Raw genomic sequence first — 24,940 nt, 5'->3', positions numbered from 1 at the left:
GTCAAATCTATTTTTTTTACCCTGTTTTCTCCCCAATTTCACATTATCCAATTGGTAGTTACAGTCTTGTCTCATTGCTGTAACTCCTGTACGGACTCGGGAGAGGTGAAGGTCAAGAGCTGTGCGTCCCTCGAAACACATCCCAACCAAGCCGCACTGCTTCTTGACACAATGCCCACATAACCCGGAAGCCAGCCGCACCAATGTGTCGGAGGAAACACCATACACCTGGCGACCGTGTCAGCATGCACTGCACCCAGCCAGCCACAGGAGTTGCTGGTGTGCGATGGGATAAGGACATCCCTGCCGGCCAAACCCTCCCCTAACCCGGACGACGCTGAGCCAATTGTGCGCCGCCCCATGGGTCTCCCGGTCACGGCCGGCTGCGACAGAGCCTGGACTCGAACCCAGAATCTCTGACTAGATGCATAAGTACCGGCCTGAAGTGAGCTCCAAAAGGGCATAGAGTTTTATATACTGCTATCTAAACCTACATAAAGACGATTCATTGGATCGGTTCCTACATGTGACTAGCTCTGTCTCCTATCTTAACTTAAAGAACATATTCTGGGCATTCTGCCAGATGTTCCTCCCCCCCATCTCTTCACCAGACACAAGCAGGTACCAAGGATTGTTTATGACACCAAAGATAAGATGCACAAAGAGAACTTGAGTGATAATAATAATTACATTTTAAAGTAAGCATTAGATTTGAGCTTCTATCAAAAGGAGGTTCTATCAAATGACATCATTATAATAAATCATAATAAAACGTTATACTTATATTAACTACATCAATATAGAAAATCATAATAAAGCTAAAATCTACAATCAAAAAGGTTATAACCAATGGGAGTGAGTATCAAAAATACACACACATACACAAGGGATCTGTAGATTCAGATGTGAATAAATCTCTCAATGTTAACCATTTTTTCCATATCTCTTACCACAATTGGGTTGGGTTGACCTATGTTTTTCTAACTGCCCCTGGGACATCAAGTCAAAATATAAAACCCAGTTGTTTAACAATTATGCCAAGCTGGCTCATCAGCTCAGTGTTCCACATGATGGAAAACAGATTAAGGGTTTAGATGACCTTACCCTTAACTTGTTAAAAGAAAACAACCTTCAATCATTACTCATCATCCATATCTACAGGGGGAAGGGGGAGCTCATCCAGAGTTGGTAGCTCATTAGTTTCACCATCCTCTGGAGGAGCAGAAAACATGATAGCTGCTGAAATCTTACCAGCCATAGAGGCACAGATCGCCTTTCAGCATGTTAATAACACAATTAAGCAATCTAAACAAAAAAATCCAACCAAGTTGCAAGCATCCAATCTGGTTATGGAGAAGAGCGCGATGAGACAATGACATCCCTGCCGGCCAAACCCTCCCCTAATCCAGACGACGCTGGGCCAATTAGGCGCCGCCCCATGTATCAGCCGGTCACCCCCCTCCCCCCCCCCCCGACAGAGCCTGGACTTGAACTGCGATGCAGTGCCTTAGACCACTGCGCCACTTGGGAGGCCGCTGGAATGCGCTTTTAACCAATCAGCATTCAGGATTAGACCCACCCATTGTATAAATCTTGACATTGAGATGGATAATACTGTAAAACAAGTACTACTGGACAGAATCAACTCTCAGTGTGGAAGGCTATTGACTGTTGGCTGACCTAAGATATACTGTACATAGCAACCTTAAAATAATCTACAACATCCATCAACAGTATGTATTTGGAACTTGCAGCTGCTACTGAGTTCAAAGAGTATAATGTTCAATAATTGTCCAATATATTGGATTTCAAACATTCTACTCAAAGTATTTAGCAATCTAGCCTTTCAGAGCTGTGTGGTGCAACTGTGCTAATGACCTGCCCTGTTATGACTGGTTGTGGCACATCCGTCCATGACCGCATCCAGCCGTGAGCTGAATAGAGAACAGAATATTACAATTCACTCAACAAAAAGTTTTTTTCAGTATTTGGTCTTTTAGCAACACAGGGTCTGGGGAGTTAGAAATTAAACCCCTGGGTGTCTCTCATCATTCCATTAAACATGTAAGGAGGAAATTATATCTTTAAATAAAAGTACTGTAGTTTAAAAAATGGTAGTGGTATAGGAAACAAACTATTTTAAAAGCATCGGTTATTACCTCTCTAGGACCACTGACATGTTATTCTCTGTTCTCACTGACAATCTAGCTGAACATTCTTCAGATCACTCTGAAGCGTAGGCTACCCACTGTAAAAGGTCAGTTTCTATTTGTGTAGAGAGAAAGTCAACAAGATTTCCAGTAAACGGCTGAGTTCACACTTTTCCATGCAAACAGAAAATAACACACAACATAATAAAACAGTACATAATACCACACATTATTACACCACTACTCTACCACTACATATCTACAATACAACACATTATTACACACTACTATACCATAACATATCTACAATACAACAAATTATTACACACTACTCTACCACTACATATCTACAATACAACACATTATTACACACTACTCTACCACTATATACAGTTGAAGTCGGAAGTTTACATACACTTAGGTTGGAGTCATTAAAACTCGTTTTTCAACCACTCCACACATTTCTTGTTAACAAACTATAGTTTTGTCAAGTCAGTTAGGACATCTACTTTGTGCATGACACAAGTCCTTTTTCCAACAACTGTTTACAGACAGATTATTTCACGTATAATTCACTGTATCACAATTCCAGGGTGTCAGAAGTTTACATAAACTAAGTTGACTGGGCCTTTAAACAGCTTGGAAAATTCCAGAAAATGGTGTCATGGCTTTAGAAGCTTCTGATAGGCTAATTTACATCATTTGAGTCAATTGGAGGTGTACCTGTGGATGTATTTCAAGGCCTACCTTCAAACTCAGTGCCTCTGCTTGACATCATGGAAAAATCAAAAGAAATCAGCCAAGACCTCATAAAACAAATTGTAGACCTCCACAAGTTTGATTCATCCTTGAGAGCAATTTCCAAATGCCTGAAGGTTCCACGTTCATCTGTACAAACAATAGTACACAAGTATAAACACCACGGGACCACGCAGCCGTCATACCACTCAGGAAGGAGACCCGTTTTGTCTCCTAGAGATGAACGTACTTTGGTGCGAAAAGTGCAAATCAATCCCAGAACAACAGCAAAGGACCTTGTGAAGATGCTAGAAGAAACAGGTACAAAAGTATCTATATCCACAGTAAAATGACTCCTATATCAACATAACCTGAAAGGCCGCTCAGCAAGGAAGAAGCCACTGCTCCAAAACTGCCATAAAAATGCTGGCTAAACAGTTTGCAACTGCACATGGGGACAAAGATCGTACTTTTTGGAGAAATGTCCTCTGGTCTGATGAAACAAAAATAGAACTGTTTGGCCATAATGACCATCGTTATGTTTGGAGGAAAAAGGGAGACGCTTGCAAGCCGAAGAACACCATCCCAACCGTGAAGCACGGGAGTGGCAGCATCATGTTGTGGGGGTGCTTTTGCTGCAGGAGGGACTGATGCACGTCACAAAATAGTTGGCATCACGAGGAAAGAAAATGATGTGGATATATTGAAGCAACATCTCAAGACATCAGTCAGGAAGTTAAAACTTGGTCACAAATGGGTCTTCCAAATGGACAATGACCCCAAGCATACTTCCAAAGTTGTGGCAAAATGGCTTAAGGACAACAAAGTCAAGGTATTGGAGTGGCCATCACAAAGCCCTGACCTCAATCCTAGAGAAAATGTGTGGGCAGAACTGAAAAAGCGTGTGCGAGCAAGGAGGCCTACAAACCTGACTCAGTTACACCAGCTCTGTCAGGAGGAATGGGCCAAAATACACCCAACTTATTGTGGGAAGCTTGTGGAAGGCTACTTGAAACGTTTGACCCAAGTTAAACAATGTAATGGCAATGGTACCAAATACTAATTGAGTGCATGTAAACTTCTGACCCACTGGGAATGTGATGAAAGAAATAAAAGCTGAAATAAATCATTCTCTCTACTAATATTCTGACATTTCACATTCTTAAAATAAAGTGGTGATCCTAACTGACCTAAGACAGGGAATTTTTACTAGGATTAAATGTCAGGAATTGTGAAAAACTGAGTTCAAATGTATTTGGCCAAGGTGTATGTAAACTTCTGACTTCAACTGTATCTACAATAGAAAATGTATAATACCACAATACAACAATATTACAATATTACAATGTACGTGTGTGTAGAGAGCGTGTTTTAGCGTGTGTGTGCGTATGCGTGTCTTCACACGTGTTGTCATCGTTAAAATGATACTATCTAGTCTGTGTCGTGTGGTCTAAATGTTGCAGCACTCTCTGGGGACTGAAATGATACTATCTAGTCTGTGTCGTGTGGTCTAAATGTTGCAGCACTCTCTGGGGACTGAAATGATACCATCTAGTCTGTGTCGTGTGGTCTAAATGTTGCAGCACTCTCTGGGGACTGAAATGATACCATCTAGTCTGTGTCGTGTGGTCTAAATGTTGCAGCACTCTCTGGGGACTGAAATGATACCATCTAGTCTGTGTCGTGTGGTCTAAATGTTGCAGCACTCTCTGGGGACTGAAATGATACTATCTAGTCTGTGTCGTGTGGTCTAAATGTTGCAGCACTCTCTGGGGACTGAAATGATACTATCTAGTCTGTGTCGTGTGGTCTAAATGTTGCAGCACTCTCTGGGGACTGAAATGATACCATCTAGTCTGTGTCGTGTGGTCTAAATGTTGCAGCACTCTCTGGGGACTGAAATGATACCATCTAGTCTGTGTCGTGTGGTCTAAATGTTGCAGCACTCTCTGGGGACTGAAATGATACCATCTAGTCTGTGTCGTGTGGTCTAAATGTTGCAGCACTCTCTGGGGACTGAAATGATACTATCTAGTCTGTGTCGTGTGGTCTAAATGTTGCAGCACTCTCTGGGGACTGAAATGATACTATCTAGTCTGTGTCGTGTGGTCTAAATGTTGCAGCAGTCTCTGGGGACTGAAATGATACCATCTAGTCTGTGTCGTGTGGTCTAAATGTTGCAGCACTCTCTGGGGACTGAAATGATACTATCTAGTCTGTGTCGTGTGGTCTAAATGTTGCAGTTCTCTGGGGACTGAAATTGCTTGCAGGATCCCCTTTAATGTTCCATTTTATGTGAAACAATAAACCATGATAACTAGCAAGAACAAAACACCACTTAAAAATGAAGTCAAAGGGGACAAACTATGAGTCATTATTTTATTTGTTTGAGTTGTTCCTTACTGAAATAAATAATTTCCTCTATATTATATCCTTTATGTTTAGTCACAGCATTTCAAAATATGGTAGGCCTATTCAACCTTTTGTCTCTAACTAAGTGCATTCATATGGAAGACAATACGTCAAGACAAAATAGAGACAATGTCCAAAAGACCCAATACTAATATGGAATACCTTTCCACAGGGGAAGCTACATACAGTCTATGCCGTTTTCTAAGAATACCTGAGACGGCTGAGTGAGGGAGGACGTTTTGGATTGAAACCAACCAGAATGACCTGGCTGAGTCAGAGAGTACGTGGTACCATCATTCAAAAGGCACTGAAGTTATGACCTGTAACGTCCCAGACAGCAAGCAGACTACAAGCTATTAAGATATGATCTTCTTTAGACACTCTCTCATTCCATAAAGAGTCTGGAAACAAGTGTGCTCCAGATGGGTTGCAAATGAAGAAAGTGATAAATGAAAATGAGCAGAACGTGTGGGCATCTAATTAGTTGTACCTATATGAATGCACACATACACGAATGAGGACCATAACTAAGGCACTGGGTGTAAAGGATCCACAAGGCTCAGACGTTAAGATTTTGCATTTTGACATTCACTCTCTGGTGAAGTATCTAAGGAAATGTCAAGGTTCTAAATAGATAAATGTTGGTCCGAGCAGGTAGTTTGTGCCTCACATCTTTATGGTACCTGGTAAAAACTGTTATTTTTCATAGCCCATTTGTCTTTACACAATATGGCAGAAAGTCATAGGCGTCGGGAATGAGTTTAAACCTTCCAGGTAAGGCAAAGAAAGGACAGAGGCCAGGTCAAACCAGAGTGAACAAAACAATGTGGACAAGGATGAGACACACCACAGTATATCTGTAAGCAGGACTAGATCTATCTTAATGTGACCAGTTTCTGACAGCAGGAAAATAATCATGCAGCAAAAGAAAATGTGAATTATTTTGTGAATTATAATTAATGGACATTTTTTTTATGGGTTGATACATTTTTCATTAGGGCAAATAAAACCTGACATTTTTAAGTGGAAATTACATTAGAAGCCTTTTTAAACATCTAGTAAACTACAAGTTTGCATTTCCTTCTGCTCTGGAACAACAACAGTGATTAAATTAAGATAACAGATTTGTACCAGCAAGGCTACCTCAGGCCAGGCTGTCTGAAAGTCAGTGAAGCCATTATCAAAACCAAGAGTTCATGCGTCAACATCACAGTCCCCCTCACTCCTCTAATCTCCCTGACCTAGATGATGAATGCGAAAGCTCATGCACTGGGTTTAGTGCCGATGTCTGTGTGAGCCGCCAGGGACACATAAATATGTTGACTGATATCTTCCTCCTTGATGAAAACCAGGCGGGAGGATGGAAGAAGCTGAGTAGAGAAATGTTTGTCCTCCTTTAATCATGTGGTGGTTTGGCCCGTGCCCTGCTTTGACCATCAGGAGTACTTCCTCTGTCTCCAACCCGCAGCCAGGAAGTCCTCCAACAGTAAGTTGAGAGTCTGTTTTGACACAATGGCCACCATCATCAGTATGGAGGGAATCTCATCACCCGGAACCAAATCTAACAAAAGCTAATTCCAACCAATGTCTTGTTGTTGTTGTTGTTGTTGTTGTTGTTGTTGTTAGATAGAGGGGATACAGGCCAGGACAGAGGAGGATAGAGGGGATACAGGCCAGGACAGAGGAGGATGGAGGGGGATACAGGCCAGGATAGAGGAGGATAGAGGGGATACAGGCCAGGACAGAGGAGGATGGAGGGGGATACAGGCCAGGACAGAGGAGGATACAGGGGATACAGGCCAGGACAGAGGAGGATAGAGGGGATACAGGCCAGAACAGAGGCAAATAGAGGGGGATACAGGCCAGAACAGAGGAGGATAGAGGGGATACAGGCCAGAACAGAGGCAAATAGAGGGGGATACAGGCCAGGACAGAGGAGGATAGAGGGGATACAGGCCAGAACAGAGGCGAATAGAGGGGGATACAGGCCAGAACAGAGGCGAATAGAGGGGGATACAGGCCAGGACAGAGAAGGATAGAGGGGGATACAGGCCAGGACAGAGGAGGATAGAGGGGATACAGGCCAGGCCAGAGGTGGATAGAGGGGATACAGGCCAGGACAGAGGAGGATAGAGGGGATACAGGCCAGGACAGAGGAGGATAGAGGGGATACAGGCCAGGACAGAGGAGGATAGAGGGGATACAGGCCAGGACAGAGGAGGATGGAGGGGGATACAGGCCAGGACAGAGGAGGATAGAGGGGATACAGGCCAGGACAGAGGAGGATAGAGGGGATACAGGCCAGGACAGAGGAGGATGGAGGGGGATACAGGCCAGGACAGAGGAGGATAGAGGGGATACAGGCCAGGACAGAGGAGGATGGAGGGGGATACAGGCCAGGACAGTGGAGGATAGAGCGGATACAAGCCAGGACAGAGGTGGATAGAGCGGATACAAGCCAGAACAGAGGTGGATAGAGGGGATACAGGCCAGAGGAGGATGGAGGGGATACAGGCCAGAGGAGGATGGAGGGGGATACAGGCCAGAGGAGGATGGAGGGGGATACAGGCCAGAGGAGGATGGAGGGGGATACAGGCCAGAGGAGGATGGAGGGGGATACAGGCCAGAGGTGGATAGAGGGGATACAGGCCAGAGGAGGATGGAGGGGATACAGGCCAGAGGAGGATGGAGGGGGATACAGGTCAGAGGAGGATGGAGGGGGATACAGGCCAGAGGAGGATGGAGGGGGATACAGGTCAGAGGAGGATGGAGGGGGATACAGGCCAGAGGAGGATGGAGGGGGATACAGGCCAGAGGAGGATGGAGGGGGATACAGGTCAGAGGAGGATGGAGGGGGATACAGGCCAGAGGAGGATGGAGGGGGATACAGGTCAGAGGAGGATGGAGGGGGATACAGGTCAGAGGGGGATGGAGGGGGATACAGGCCAGGACAGAGGTGGATAGAGCGGATACAGGCCAGGACAGAGGAGGATAGAGGGGATATGGGCAGGAGTCAACCATTTATGTTTTTTCTTGAACTATCAGACTACGGGCCCCATTCTAGGAAAACTGGTTACCAGGTTTCCAAGACACGTAGGACAGAGCCTTTAGGTTCTAGAAACATGAACTAAAATGAATAGAGCTTTTATGGCATCACACACAGCAACACTAGGACAAAGTTAGGCTTTTTCAGTCACAACAGATGTGTGATTATCTGTTGTAAGATCATCAGAGACATGTGTGAGCTGCTGTCTCATGCTGCTGTCTCATGCTGCTGTCTCATGCTGCTGTCTCATGCTGCTGTCTCATGCTGCTGTCTGATTCATGAACTAGTGTCTCAGTCATGTTCAGAAACAATGCACACAATCACTTTCTAGAGAGGAACTTGTTTTTGCGTCACTGACAACAGAACAAGAGCAAAGTGTGGCCTGTTTGGTCAATAGCGATTTCTTCCTGTGATGTCATCAGAGAGAGAAATGCGTGAGCTGGTCTGTTTGGAGCGTGATCAGGAGAAAGGTTAAAACCATAATGTCTCCATAACGTTACCAAATGATCAGAGTGGGCACTGAGCCAGTTCAACACTGTCCACCCATCTCTATAACCACCAACCATCACTCTCATCAATCATAGCCCACATGAAAAATACTACAGTTTACTATAGAATACTACATTATCCTTCGTCATGTGTAGTACTTACTGTAGAATGTTTTAGTATACTAGAATACTATAGTAAATTCTACAGTATTATCCGGAAAAAAGCATTGTAGTAAATACTACAGTAATGTCCGCAAAAACCCTAAGATACGCAAAAACACTACAATTTTTTAACTATATTAAATACCACACGCCCCTCCCCCATTTCACAATATGTGCCACCCATAAGTTAGAAAACTACATGCCAAGTAGAGACCATATATTGTGTTCATTACAGGTTATTGAAAATGAGCTCTTTTAGGAGAAGGCCTACACTTCTATGACAAAGACAAAGACAATAAAAACAAAAACCCTACAGTAAATACTACATTATAATACAGTCAGCAAAAACACTACAGGAAATACTACAGTATAGTACAGTCCACAAAAACACTGCAGTAAATACTACAGTATAATACAGACCACAAAAACACGACAGACAAAACTACAGTAAAGTCAGCAAAAACACTACAGTAAATACTACAGTATACTACAATCCACAAAAACACTACAGTAATTACTATCAAATCAAATGTATTCCTAAAGGGGCGTGGTTATGACATTGAACTGAGCGGACGTGTTTTAGTGCTCTCCTGCCAATTTTGGCCGAAAATCTTTTCAATTATTTTCATTTCACTCCAAGGAATCATTGGATGTCTCGGTTAGGGAGACAGGGGAATGGGATTCAGTGTTTTACTGTTAAGATAGATTTATGTTTCTTTGTTCCAACAGATCTTTACATATTTTCCTCACTACACAAAAGTCATGCTTTTCTTGTGGTTACTTAACATATTTTAGATATGCCTTTATGCTATAGCTTATTCCATGTTTACATCTTTGGTTAAATGACTTGAAATATAAAACTGAAATGTATTTTGTTTAATGTCTGTGGAGTTTGTAAAGTATCAAAGCTTAAACAGGATATTACTACTTCATTCATCTATTGTGTTCCTACAAGAAACTCACTTGTTGAAGGATGAGCTACTTAAAGTACACAGGAGATGGCAAGTAACAGCATCCTGTTTCTCCTCTCATTCTTATGGTTCCGTTTCAAATGAATAATATTAGAACTAATACAGCTATACATTTTGATACAGGGAACTCTTCTGAATGAGTGTATTTGTTTCAGGAGTCTTTTGAAGAGGAGCCAGAAACAAAGCCCATGAGAGACAGAGAGTGGTGCTTGACCTTCCTAAACCAGCATTAACACATCATCTTATAATACCGGCACTTGAGCATTTAATAGTAGAAATATTGTCAAAAGAGGGAAAAAACTAAATAAAATCGTCTGTGACTTTGAAACGATAATCCAGGATTCTCTCAAGAGTGGATTTTCCATCAAGGAATAACCAATCTTCTGGGATCAGACGCTGTCCTCCCGTAACTACATGGAGAATAGGCATTACTAGCTCACACATCCAGAGATGTACGCTGGTTCCAACATGAAATAATCCAAAAGCGTTTACTGAAACTAATATTCAAGTGAATAAAGTGGCCCTTAACTTTTGGCATCCTAACTACAGTATATTGTCCTTCTGATAACATCAAATGTAGGTGTCTCTCTTTTCTTTCAAACAAGAAAAGCTAGTAAGTAACTGATTGGAAGGACACGACATCCCTTTACTCAATCTTCTCTCAGTTTTCTGGTCTTAAAGATGGAATCTGCAGTAGGGAGAAACAGCGCCACTGGCCGCTCCAACTCTGCTGGTATTGATTTGGTTGCCGAGCTGCGCAGAATGTAAAAATAAATTGCAGTACATATTGTTCTCTTCTATCGGTTGTGCAATGATTTCAGAGGGGAAAAACTGTGTTGTTTGCAGTAACTTCTTTGTTTTTGTAATATCCCAAACAGACGTGGCTGTTTCACTATTAAAGATTCCAGATTTAAATGAAGCAATTGCAAAAGAATGTGTTGAGCTTCAGAAACAGCTGTGCACTTCAGAATGTTGAACTTTCAAGATAATGATGGTTATTGATGTACAGTAGCGTAAGAAGGGACAGGCCAGCCATATCAAACACTTAGAAAAGTCCAACAATTGACTGTCTGTTCCAACAGTTCTCAGTTGCTTTGCCTGGTAAAGAATGGGGAAATGGTGAAATCAGTGCCTGATGACCGGGCGACAGGTCTTCCATACTGATAGATAACTCCTCAGAGGCTTGCGGTCTAAACCATATTTCAGAGGATTCTTGGCTGTAAGATCAGGAAAGGCTCATTTTCCAGTGCGCAGCTTTATTTAATGAAGCAGACCGGGAAAAGACTGCATCCAGCTGTTAAAAACCAGACAACCACAGGCACATCCTGGAGCCATGACACAAATGTGCTTTGTTGCCCTAATGATAAAGTTCTACTGATCCCTTATCAGACAAATGTTTGGCTGGGTGGATGAGGTATGTAGACGACTAGAGTGCTGACTGGCTTATAGGGAGCCAGAGAATGTTACTCCATCGAGGGATCGAGGCAAACAAGGATACAAACAACCATGTTGCAACATTAGCTGACGTGGAGCTAGAGGCAGAAGCCTCGCCGGCTGCTGTCGGTCTGTAGCAGCAGCAATTTGAGGTCCCAGTCTGCTCATAATCATCATCAGTCAGAGTAACACATTGGAGTGGTGTGTATATACAGTGTGTGTGTGTGTGTGTGTGTGTGTGTGTGTGTGTGTGTGTGTGTGTGTGTGTGTGTGTGTGTGTGTGTGTGTGTGTGTGTGTGTGTGTGTGTGTGTGTGTCTGAATGAGCCCTACAATGCATGTGCTGAGATGTCTGAGGAATTCTCCAATACTCCAAACACCACGTCAGACCACCTGCCACTTAGGTTAACAAACTCACTCTTCACGTTATTTTTAAGTTGTGTAAAACAAAGCTACTCAATCCCTTGAGGAAGTGTTGTCAATGCTGTGGTCTCATCCCTGTCGTCCCCCTAGAAAGTGTGAGTGTAAGAGGTGACTGAACTATGCTGTCTTAATACAGGCTCATCTATGACCTTGGCACTTCTACAGCTCACTCTGAGAAAAACATCTTCGTTCCAGTGGTGACAGATGTCTTTGTAACGCAACTTGTTGAGCACTTGACTTACTGCAGCCAGTTGAGAGATGAGCATCATCCTCCACTCAGAGAGACTAAATACACTATTTCTGTCACCAACCCAGACCTGCAAGAAGTACTGTATTTCAATCATTTAAGAAAACTGTTTTTTTGGTGTTTTTTTAAACCAGATCCAATTCATTATTTATATTTATTTCCACTGTCTCAACTGCAGTTTTGTCTTTTTTTTCAGAATCAATTGCAGACTACACTACCACAGAGAAGAGTAACGGAAAAACACATTTCTTAGGCAGTACTCAGCCACAGTTTCCAAAAGCTTGGCAAAAGTTAGCCGATACATGGAAAAACTCTGTGTACTTCTCTCGCTCCCCTCCCCCTCTCTCTTTTGCTTTCTCTCTCTCTCTCTCTCTCTCCCTCCTCCTCCCTCTTCCCCCCTCTCTACCAATTATGTGGTCAACATGAGGTCATTTCACCTAAGCTGCCTTGTGCAAGAAAAAAAAAACTGTTCCCTACAAATTGTCCACATAGCCAAACAGCCACGTCAGATATGCTTGGAATCTGACCGGTCAGTATCGAGTCTCGATTTCTCAAACTCAGGAAGGGAAAACATTCCCATGGTCCCTCTGTCCCACCGCTACCCCTTAGAAATCATTACGTCATTTTCAGTGACACAAATTCAAGAGAACAAACATTTATGCAAGGCCTGGGAGAAACATTAAAGCTGAGTATAAAAAAGTAATATTGCTATTGAAATATAACAGATTTAAGTCCCATTAGCACCAACACAATATTTGTTCTGATTCCAAAACAGAATCAGAACAAAACACATATATCAGTAGGAGGCTATGTGGTAATTTTTAAAGATCTGCCACGATGAATCATCTATTAAAACACAGACTGTGGATAAGTGGCATATGGGTATGGCATTGGCTTATGTTAGCTCAAAGATTTACCATGCACTAACCTCTCCAAACTTGTATAGCAGTGACATCTAGTGGCAACAGAGCATAAAAGACACACTAATGAGCCAAGCACACTTTGCTGGAGGAGAGAGGTCAGGCGTTGTAAGTTGAAAGCTATACTTTCAGACATCACGGCACTCATCGATCAAACTGCTGTGTGTGTGGCTATGTGAGCTTTTAGGTCTACTCTACAAAAAAAACAGCTGAATACACAGAAAACTTGCAACAAAGTTAGAAAAGTGAGTCATATTTCAAGATAGTCATTCTAAAGAGAGGGGGGCGGACCTGTCCATGGAGGATCTGGCATCGTCATTTATCATAATGTAAAATGGATGGAGCATTGCGGTTATACGAAAGTCTGTACTTTATCTTCTCAGGAGAATACAGATGGAGAAGTATGGCTATGTCAGCAGCTCTATCCTCTGCATCAGACTTCCCTAGGGGAGAAGAGAAGAAAAAGTTCTAAATATACACTATATATACAAAAGTATGTGGACACCCCTTCAAATAAGTGGATTCGGCTATTTCAGCCACACCAGTTGCTGACAGGTGTATAAAATCAAGCACACAGCCATGCAATCTCCATAGACAAACATCGGCAGTAGAATGGCCTTACTGAAGAGCTCAGTGGCGCAGGATGCCACCTTTCCAACAAGTCAGATCGTCAAATTTCTACGCTGCTAGAGCTGCCCCGGTCAACTGTAAGTGCTGTTATTTTGAAGTGGAAACGTCTAGGAGCAACAATGGCTCAGCCACGAAGTGGTAGGCCACACAAGCTCACAGAATGGGACTGCCAAGTGCTGAAGCGTGTAAAAATCGCCTGTCCTCGGTTACAACACTCACTACCGAGTTCCAAACTGCCTCTGGAAGGAACGTCAGCATGATAACTGCTCGTCGGGAGCTTCATGAAATGGGTTTCCATGGCTGAGGTCCAGGGCTGTTTTTCATATTTCGGGCTAGGCCCCTGAATTCCAGTGAAGGGAAATCTTAATGCTACAGCATATAATGACATTCTACACGATTCTGTGCTTCCAACTTTATGGCAACAGTTTAGGGACGGCTCTTTCCTCTCTCAGCATGACAATTCCCCCATGCACAAAGCGAGGTCCATACAATGGTTTGTCGAGATCGCTGTGGAAGAACTTGACTGTCCTGCACATAGCCCTGACCTCAACCCTATCAAGGCCTAATTGCCCAACCTCACTACTGCTCTTGGGCTAAATGGAACAAAGTCCCCGCAGCAATGTTCCAACATCTAGTGGAAAGCCTTCCCAGAAGAGTGGAGACTGTCATAGCAGCCAAGGGGGTACCAACTCCATATTAATGTCATGATTTTGGAATGAGATGTTCAACGAGCAGGTGTCCACATACTTTTGGACATGTAGTTGAAATATACTATGCACTGGCCATTGATGAAAAGTATTGATTATGAAGGGAATTACTCATTGATGAAACACCTGTTTAGATGCATTTTGGATTCATCCCAGTTTTAGGGGTTGGATTTATTATTAATCACTCGAAGTGGGGTTTGAAGGGCATGAGAAATTGACAGCCTACTGCACTGTATGCAGCAACACCGAATCAAAGGTAAGGTCACTGTCAAGCATCCTTCCCTTTGATAGAGAAATATTCCCTTTCTAACAGTGTATATCCTTGCATCTACAAGAAAAGGTAACATTTAAGGGTACAGTATAGTACATTACGAAACAATAAGATAACACCTGTTGACATCAGGTCATTTCATATTGGATTAAAAGGTTCCTGGAACTTTCGAAATATCAATTAGAAGTCTTCCGGATGTTTGAAATGGACGGACCAGAAATGTGCAACAGCGCTAAAACATCAGGGAGGCAGCCAAGGTCGAGAAAGCGCGCTTGTTTGAAATGGAAAAGCGTTGTGGTAGCTATTGATAAAGAAGAACATCAAGAAGAAGCTGCATTATAAGTGGGATGTACTGTTGAGAGCTACATCCCATTCCGAGGGGTTCCTGATGATTGTACGGAGATTGTGACAGCCAGTTAAATGGCATCCCTTGAGAAGGCAAGAACAAGATGTATGTCAGGAGAAGCACAGTATTATCACAATTAGACGTATACTTGGAATATGGGGGAGGAATGGAGGGAAAAATAGAGGCAGAGGAGGTCTAAGAGAGAGAGGGAGGAAGAGGGAAAGCTTGAGGTGGTTAAAATTGGCAGGAAAAGAGACATGGTTTGATAAAGAATGGTAGAAAGTGTAAGCAGAGTGAGCTGAAGACAGGAGGAGAAATGGAAGTGAATGAGGGCGAAGTATCGGAGGTGGTAGGTGTGGTGAAGTTCTCGGAGCCCGAGGCTTGCACCGAGGTTTAGGATAAAGATGAGTCTGTGACAGTAGAAGTGAAGTTTTTTGAAAAAGTGGACCCTTGCCTTTCGGCTGATCCATTTGTGGTTTCAGGTTAGGCGAAAACAGAGTTGGGTGCTGTGTAATCGGAGAGGGTAATCAGAATTGGTCTTGTGATAATTGTGTTTCTGCTGGTCAGAGGGAGGAGCAGGCGCTCCACGTTAAACAAATGGGGGCAAGAGGTGAATTGTTTTGCTCTCAAGAAAAGGTTGCCATTGAAAGGAGTGATTACTGGGGTAGAGGTACATGTGAAAGTTGACCAACTGAAGGGGAAGATTCCCGGTGTTTGTGATGCTTGTTGTTTGTTGCGACGCAGACAGGGTGGCATGAGTGGTGAAACAGAAGAGTCGTTGTCCATTCTTTTGAGTTTTGATGTTGAGTCTTTGCCCTACAAGGTCAGCTGTCCAAGATGGCGTTGCAGTGCAGACGTGTTTTGTTCGTCCTCTCGTGTACTTTTGTATTTTTCGTCTTTTTTTGTATATATTTCAAATTTATTTTCAGTCTCTTTTCCATTTTAATTCAATTATACCTTCCGGTAACCTGCCTCACCCAATGTGATACGGAACCGCTATTCATTTTAGTTTTAGACCTTATAGCAAGAGCCACCTAGCCATCAGAAGCTATCCAGCTAATTAGCTACAAGCTATTTAGTTAGCCACTGCTAGCGGCCTTTATCTTCTGCACAGATACCAGACCTTTTTTAGCCTGGATAATACTCGCCAGCCTACCAGTATCGGACTGTCTCTCAACTACAACGCCGGATTCCTGCCGTAATCTCAGGACCATTACTCCTGATCTTCACAGCTAGCTAGCACCCACCGAGTTACCTAGTACCGAAGCTATCCCTGAGGCCCACCTCCCGGCCTACTCAGTTGTTCACCCCAACTCCACCCAAACACGGCTAGAACCTACTACTCCACCGGATCCTCGCCGTAAGCTCTGGACATTGGCACCGGATCACCGCTGCTACCGAGTGGCTATAGTGGCAAATCCCCTACCCCGAAGCTAGCACCAGTTAGCCGTGAGCCAGGCGCATCTCCCGGCTAGCAAACTAAATTACTACAACTACAATACCTCTTTCGCCATCTGGCTTGGATCCTTTGTCGACACGGCGCCCCACCGCACCACCACGACTGGTCTGCCGATGAATACTCCGTCCGCTGTGCCTTCAACCTGCCTCCGTCGGACGTCGGAGCAGACGCTTCTACTAGCCCCGGGCTACTAACTTTAAACGCCGTGTCGCATGCGTGCTAGTGTAGTAGCGACTACTCCGCGACTTCCCTGTTCCATCTATTGCTGCCCCCTGGACCCTATGATCACTTGGCTACATAGCTGATGCCTGCTGGACTGTTCATTAATCACGGTACTCCATTCTGTTTAGTTTTTGTTTATCTGTCGGCCCCAGCCGCGAACTCAGGCTCTGTGTGTAGTTAACCGACCCTCTCTGTCCAGTCATCGCCATTTTACCTGTTGTTGTTGTTTTAGCTGATCAGCTGTTGCTGTCTCACCCGTTGCTGTCTAGCTAGCTCTCCCAATCAACACCTGTGATTACTTTATGCCTCGCTGTACGTCTCTCTCAAATGTCAATATGCCTTGTATACTGTTGTTTAGGTTAGTTATCATTGTTTTAGTTTACAATGGAGCCCCTAGTTCCACTCATCAAACCTCTGATGCCTCGTTTGTCCCACTTCCCACACATGCGGTGACCTCACCCATTATAACCAGCATGTCCAGAGATACAACCTCTCTTATCATCACTCAGTGCCTGGGCTTACCTCCGCTGTACCCGCACCCCACCATACCCCTGTCTGCACATTATGCCCTGAATCTATTCTACCATGCCCAGAAATCTGCTCCTTTTATTCTTTCTCCCCAACGCTCCAGGCGACCAGTTTTGATATCCTTTAGCCGTACCCTCATCCTACTCCTCCTCTGTTCCTCGGGTGATGTGGAGGTAAACCCAGGCCCTGCGTGTCCCCAGGCACCCTCATTTGTTGACTTCTGTGATCGAAAAAGCCTTGGTTTCATGCATGTCAACATCAGAAGCCTCCTCCCTAAGTTTGTTTTACTCACTGCTTTAGCACACTCCGCCAACCCTGATGTCCTTGCCGTATCTGAATCCTGGCTTGGAAGGACACCAAAAATTCTGAGATTTCCATACCCAACTACAACTTTTTCCGTCAAGAAAGAACCGCCAAATCTACTGCAGAGATAGCCTGCAAAGTTCTGTCATACTTTCCAGGTCTATACCCAAACAGTTCGAACTTCTAATTTTAAAAATGTATCTCTCCAGAAATAAGTCTCTCACTGTTGCCACCTGCTATCGACCCCCCTCCGCTCCCAGCTGTGCCCTGGACACCATTTGTGAATTGATCGCCCCCCATCTAGCCTCAGAGTTCGTTCTGTTAGGTGACCTAAACTGAGGCTAAGTAACACGGTCACCACCGATAAATCCATGATAATTGAAAATTTCAACAAGCATTTCTCAATGGCTGGCCATGCCTTCCTCCTGGCTACTCCAACCCCGGCCAACAGCTCCGACCCCCCCCCCCGCAGCTACTCACCCAAGCCTCCCCAGCTTCTCCTTCACCCAAATCCAGATAGCAGATGTTCTGAAAGAGCTGCAAAACCTGGACCCATACAAATCAGCTGGGCTAGACAATCTGGACGCTCTCTTTCTAAAACTATCCGCCGCCATTGTTGCAACCCCTATTACCAGCCTGTTCAACCTCCCTTTCGTATCGTACGAGATCCCTAAGGATGGGAAAGCTGCCGCGGTCATCCCCCTCTTCAAAGGGGGTGACATCCTAGACCCAAACTGTTACAGACCTATTTCCATCCTGCCCTGCCTATCTAAAGTCTTTGAAAGCCAAGTTAGTAAACAGATCACTGACCATTTCGAATCCCACCATACTTTCTCCGCTGTGCAATCCGGTTTCCGAGCCGGTCACGGGTGCACCTCAGCCACGCTCAAGGTACTAAACGATATCATAACCGCCATCGATAAAAGACAGTACTGTGCAGCTGTCTTCATCAACCTGGCCAAGGCTTTCGACTCTGTCAATCACCGTATTCTTATTGGCAGACTCAATAGCCTTGGTTTCTCAAATGACTGCCTCGCCTGCTTCACCAACTACTTTGCAGACAGAGTTCAATGTGTCAAATCGGAGGGCCTGTTGTCCGGACCTCTGGCAGTCTCTATGGGGGTACCACAGGGTTCAATTCTCGGGCCGACTCTTTTCTCTGTATATATCAATGATGTCGCTCTTGCTGCGGGCGATTCCCTGATCCACCTCTACGCAGACGACACCATTCTGTATACTTCTGGCCCTTCCTTGGACACTGTGCTAACAAACCTCCAAACGAGCTTCAATGCCATACAACACTCCTTCCGTGGCCTCCAACTGCTCTTAAACGCTAGTAAAACCAAATGCATGCTTTTCAACCATTTGCTGCCCCCACCTGCCCGCCCGGCTAGCATCACCACCCTGGACGGTTCCAACCTAGAATATGTGGACAACTATAAATACCTAGGTGTCTGGTTAGACTGTAAACTCTCCTTCCAGACTCATATTAAACATCTCCAATCCAAAATCGGATTTCTATTTCACAACAAAGCCTTCTTCACTCACGCCGCCAAACTTACCCTAGTAAAACTGACTATCCTACCGATCCTCGACTTCGGCGATGTCATCTACAAAATAGCTTCCATTACTCTACTCAGCAAACTGGATGCAGTCTATCACAGTGCCATCCGTTTTGTTACCAAATCACCTTATACCACCCACCACTGTGACCTGTATGCTCTAGTCGGCTGGCGCTCGCTACATATTCGTCGCCAGACCCACTGGCTCCAGGTCATCTATAAGTCTTTGCTAGGTAAAGCTCCGCCTTATCTCAGTTCACTGGTCACGATAACAACACCCACCCGTAGCACACGTTCCAGCAGGTATATCTCACTGATCATCCCCAAAGCCAACACCTCTCTTGGCCGCCTTTCCTTCCAGTTCTCTGCTGCCAGTGACTGGAATGAATTGCAAATTTTTTTTTTAATACAATTTTAAAAAAAATAATACAAAAAAATAAATCGCTGAAGTTGGTGAGGGAAATAAAAGTCTCCAACTTTAAACATCAGCTACCTGAGCTGCTAACCGATCGCTGCAGCTGTACATAGTCCATCTGTAAATAGCCCACCCTATCTACCTACCTCATCCCCATACTGTTTTTATTTTATTTACTTTTCTGCTCTTTTGCACACCTGTATCTCTACATGCACATCTTCATATGCTCATTTATCACTCCAGTGTTAATCTGCTAAATTGTAATTATTCGCTCCTATGGGCTATTTATTGCCTACCTCCTCACGCCTTTTGCACACACTGCATATAGACTCTTTTTTTCTCTACTGTGTCGTTGACTTGTTTGTGTTATTGGCTTGTTTATTGTTTACTCCATGTGTAACTCTGTGTTGTTGTCTGTGTCACACTGCTTTGCTTTATCTTGGCCAGGTTGCAGTTGTAAATGAGAACTTGTTCTCAACTAGCCTACCTGGTTAAATAAAGGTGAAATAAAATAAATAAAACAAGTCATGTTAGGATATACTATAAGTTATCCTGTGCGAGCTTTTGTGCCAAACACATTACGTTGTTACAGGTGTTGAGCTTATGGGCATGTGGCAGCAGTGTGTAGGAGGGAGGTTCCTAGGTGTGAGAAGTGTTTAGAAGCGCATGAGACAAAGGAATGTGTAGCATTGGGGAAATGAGTCGTATGTGTTCATTGTAGGGGTGCCCATGGGGCTGGGGATCAGAAATGTACTGTGAGAAAGAGGCAGGTTGATGTTTCCAGGGTTAGAGTAGTGCAGAAGTTGTCATACGCTGAGGCAGTGAATAAAGTAGAGGAAGATTGGTCAAGGGGGAGGGATCCTGAAAGAAGTGGTGTGAGTAGTAGATCTATACCACTACAGAGGGATAAACAAACAAGTGATATATGTTTCAGTAAGATTGGATTTTTAGCATTTATAGCAATGGTTATCAACTGCACTGCAGGGATGTCGCAGAAAATTGAGTTTGTGGTAGCAGCTGCAGAGAGGTATTTGGGTGTGCGAGACTTGACATCAGAAGAGTTACAGGGTGTGTTAAGTGGTGGTGTCCCATCCTTTCAGGTTGTTGGCCTGAAGTAGGACTAAGTAGATTTAAATAGTGGAGTAGGGTGGTGTTCTGTATATATATATATTTTGTTATTTTTTTGTGAATGTAGTGTTAGATGGTAGGGTATTTGTTTCTTCATTTTTTCAAGCAAAGTCTAAGGGAGTGCTCCAGTCTAGTAGGTGGCAGTAATGCAACATTTATTGGATGCCAACCGCCGTTAAACCTCATCGAAGAAGAAGTGTAACAGCATTTACACTCCGTTACGAAATCGAAGCATTTGTAAAATATTTGATTATTATTTGATGCACTTTGGTACTAGCTAGTTCTATCAACGGAAGACAAAAAAACACAATAAGGCAGCGATCGGTATTACACTCGATGGTATAGAACGGCGAACGTCTTTTAGCTACCAATGTTGACCACTGAGCTTGGGTGTCAACATGATACAAACACGTGTTTTGGTCTTGGTTATGGCAGCCTGACAGCCTTTATGCCATTTACAGTAATTTTATAGAATGTGCAGTTGACTGTGTTAGTGTTGGGCTCGTCCAAAAACCTGAAAACGTTTGTTACTACTGGTTTATTGACATTGTTATGAATTAATAAAGTTGTGTATTCGTTGTGCTTAGATATCAAGGGTGCGGCTTGTGAAGACCAGTGCGTTCTTCAGCATTCAAATAGGTAACGTCATTGTTCATTTCATGTTATTGAGATGAGTAGATGCACTTGCTTCACTTCAAATTTGACCATGTTAGCTCATCAACGACACTACAGCAGATCAACGCGTTACTTAGCTACCATTTTTTTTACAGAATCTGTGTGATCACCCTGGCAGAGACTCACCCTATTCATCAGAATGGCACGACAATCATGAGTATCAACTATCAAATAAGCGCTGGCTGCAGTCGCCTGCAGAACAGTGTCTGAGAAGTCGAAGAGATAATGTGCTACAACATTTTTAAATAATTGTATATAATCTGGTATATTATCTTCCATACATAAATATATATGATATATGACTATTATCTGGTACATTATACTACTGCTATATACTATGGTATTGTCATCCTCTGAGTTTGACTTGGGACTGTCAACCTAACTAGCGTATCTTCCTTTTTCCCAGGGAGGGCAACTTGCACAGGTGGGGAGTACACCACTTACAGGTGATTACAACCTTTTCTCTCCTATGGAGAAAATCCACCATTTATGCCATTTATTACTCGTAGATCTTTTGAAATGATCCTGAAATGCAATCCTAGTTTCTCTTTTCAACTGCATAAGATCTGGCTATTGGATGTCAATGAGGTTATTCTTGAAAGGCCAAAACTTTTACTGGGAAAGGTGAGGAGCATTTCCATAAGATACATTCCAGTTAAAACACAGTTTTGGTCAGCCTAGTGCTTAATTTACATGTACCCCATTGAGAAGGTAAATCACATTAGCATGGCTAACTCTCCTACCTGTGTGTATCTGACCAGCCTTTCACAGAGGGATAAATGCTGTCATCCTCCTTGAAATAGAGAGCACGACGGTCACTAACGGTCTCCTGAGCAGAGAGGAGTACGAGAGCGTCACCTCTAAACGGACCAGCAGCACCCAGCTTGAGCCATGCTGAGGAATGAAGAGTTCACATGGACTCGTCACACTCACCTCAGCTGGAGTGACTTTTCCTGGGGCAGCTTTGTTGGAGGGGTCCCTCGTCTCCTTCAGACCCAGCCAGACCTAGGTACCTGCATAAAGCATACCCCTGTCCAGATATGGACTTATGCCCGTGGTGGATGACAGTGGGGTGATGGAGGTTCTCTAGCCTCTACCAGGAGTACTTTTGTTTGTTTTGTTATAACATGGAAGAAATTGAGCCAGTGACGTTTTAGGAGATACCTTTTTTTAGCTCTTGATGATTGATGGAATGTGAGATTTAATTTTGTAAAGGAGGAAATTCGTAAGATATTTCCATTACGTCGGTCATTGACTATGTACCAAAATAACTTAATACATTACCCATGCCACCCTGTTTTAAGAAAAATAATGTTTATTTCAATTTGTGTTCTATTTATAATCATTTAACTGTCAAAAGAATAATGGTCCAAAACTAAATCTATTTCTTTACATCTAGGGCTTTACTCAACAGCAGCCGACTTTACCTGCACTAATTCACAACTATCTCTGAAGCTTAATATGGTGGTTTAGTAGGACCAGACTCATCATCTCTGTGGATACAGATATCTATGCTTCAAGTACCATAATAATACAGCCTGATACACAATAGCCTACAAGGCAGTCTTAGATTGCATCCCAAATGATACCCTATTTGCTATATACAGACCACTAAAAGTAGTGCACTATATTTGTATTTAATTTAACCAGGCAAGTCAGTTAAGAATTTGTTCTTATGGGCCTCCCGAGTGGCGCAGTGGTCTAAGGCAGTGCTAGCTGTGCCACTAGAGATTCTGGGTTCGAGTCCAGCCTCTGTTGCAGCCGGCCGCGCCCGGGAGACCCATGGGGCAGCGCACAATTGGCCCAGTGTCGTCCAGGTTAGGGGAGGGTTTGGCCGGCAGGGATGTCCTTGTCCCATCGCACACTAGCGACTCCTGCGGTGGGCCGGGCACAGTGCACACTGAGATGGTCGCCAGGTGTACAGTGTTTCCTCCAACACATTGGTGGGGCTGGCTTCCGGGTTAAGTGGACATTGTGTGAAGAAGCAGTACCACTTGGTTGGGACGCATGGCTCTCGACCTTCGCCTCTCCCAAGTCCGTACGGGAGTTGCAGCGATGAGACAAGACTAACTACCAATTGGATACGACGAAAAAGGGGTAAATAAAATAAGAATAATTGTTATTTACAAAAACGGACTACCAAAATGTCACCTGCAGGGACTGGGATAAAACAAATAATACAGATATAGGACAAAACACACATCACGCTAAGAGACAGCGCTACATAAAGAGAGACCGAAGACAACATAGCATGGTAGCAACAAGACAACATAGCATGGTAGCAACACAACATGGCAGCAGCACAAAACATGGTACAAACATTATTGGGAACAGACAACAGCACAATGGTCAAGGTAGAGACAACAAAACATCACGCGAAGCAGCCACAACTGTCAAGAGTGTCCATGATTGAGTCTGAATTAAGAGATGGAGATAAAACTCTAGTTTGAGTGTTTTGCAGCTCGTTCCAATCGCTAGCTGCAGCAAACTGAAAAGACAAGTGACCCAGGGAGGTGTGTGCTTCGGAGACCTTTAACAGAATGTGACTGGCAGAACGGGTGCAGTATGTGGAATAGGTTGCAATTTGGGACGCACTTTTACTTACAAGTACACTTCATAAGGAACAGCTTCAAAACCACAGTTCATTTGACTCATGCGCTGGACCAACAGTCTTTTAGATAGGTCTTCTGAAAACATGGATAAAACAGTATACCACATATACACGGAAAATGATTCAATACATACATTACAGAGAGTAGAAAGTCAGTCGGATAAAATTGTCTCTGCTGAAATAGAGCCATAATAAGAACCTTGTGTCAGTCAGTTTATAGCAAGCTAAGTGGCATAATTCAGTGATTAAACCTTCAATTTACTCTCTCTTATTTGGCATCAAAGTGAGATTGCATTAATTACACTCAATAATTGCTAAGCCATGATGCATTTTGGTTGGTGTACAACAGTGAGAGCAATATCAGCTTTGTCCTGGTCCCAGATCTGCTTGGTCGGTCTTGCCAATTCCTCATGACAATGGCCATAGATATCGACAAGACAGCCCCAAACTGAGCTGGGACCAGGTGATCAGAAAGCTGGGGTAACAGCCCAAATCACTGGGTAAGATTCAAAGACATGGTGATGATGGCATCATGCTCTGGCCACGGCTTTCATTTCAGTAAATTTCATATATTTTCTTCATACATGTGATACATCTGGCTGAGATGTGCTACAGGTTACAGTTACACAACAAAGTGAATGGGCTGATTACACTGACAGGCACATAAGTGAGCGGGGTTTTTTTTGGACAAAATTGTCTAAGTGAGTGTGGCGTCTGTGGCCCCCCCCCACCCGGTGGTTGACAATGGTATGCTCCAGCTCTGTGATAGGTGATACAAGTTAGGGGTCAAAGGTCACTAGACTGTACTACTTGCTCTCTAGGAAGGTGAGGTTGGCCATATGCTTCTCCAGGGACTTGACCCCGAAGCCGTTGCTGTTCTTGCCGTTGAGCGCGTCGTCTTTGACGGGCGTGGACAACTGCCTGTCCCTCCAGCTCTGTGGAGTGTCCAGACTGCTTCTCTCTGACTTATACTGGAGACAGACATAGGATATGCTAGTTATTTTTAAAATCTAACCAATGTAAAAACATTGGAGAAAATGATCACCATTGACATTCATCTGTCTACTCAAACCCTAGTAAACATTGGTTTTTTG

The 24,940-nt window shown here is 43.7% G+C and overlaps 1 protein-coding gene and 1 long non-coding RNA gene across 12 annotated transcripts in view; one reads left to right on the top strand and one right to left on the bottom strand.

The window, feature by feature from the left end:
• Nucleotides 1-20,739: 20,739 nt before the first annotated feature.
• LOC115174043 (uncharacterized) lies at nucleotides 20,740-22,606 on the top strand. 7 transcript variants are annotated; one of them, XR_003871717.1, is made up of 5 exons: nucleotides 20,740-21,199; nucleotides 21,331-21,462; nucleotides 21,642-21,681; nucleotides 21,800-21,859; nucleotides 21,997-22,606. It is a non-coding gene; the product is annotated as an uncharacterized LOC115174043 (long non-coding RNA). The 7 variants fall into 7 exon arrangements; XR_003871716.1 differs by having other exon boundaries at nucleotides 21,331-21,486; XR_003871715.1 differs by having other exon boundaries at nucleotides 20,740-20,899; nucleotides 21,148-21,199; nucleotides 21,331-21,486; nucleotides 21,642-22,606.
• Nucleotides 22,607-23,795: 1,189 nt separating this feature from the next.
• The window catches only part of LOC115174042 (alpha-catulin), a 93,675-nt gene continuing 92,530 nt past the window's right edge, over nucleotides 23,796-24,940 (bottom strand). For all 5 annotated transcript variants that reach the window (XM_029732656.1, XM_029732658.1, XM_029732659.1 and 2 more), the window contains one exon: nucleotides 23,796-24,817. In XM_029732656.1, coding sequence (XP_029588516.1) covers nucleotides 24,653-24,817 — 165 coding nt within the window. In that variant the 3' untranslated portion in view covers nucleotides 23,796-24,652. The remainder of the gene's footprint in view (nucleotides 24,818-24,940) is intronic.

This window comes from Salmo trutta, chromosome 34, assembly GCF_901001165.1.
Source record: "Salmo trutta chromosome 34, fSalTru1.1, whole genome shotgun sequence".
Taxonomy (NCBI): domain Eukaryota; kingdom Metazoa; phylum Chordata; class Actinopteri; order Salmoniformes; family Salmonidae; genus Salmo; species Salmo trutta.
The sequence above is the reverse complement of the archived record's forward strand: the minus strand, read 5'-3'. Positions and strand labels throughout refer to the sequence as shown.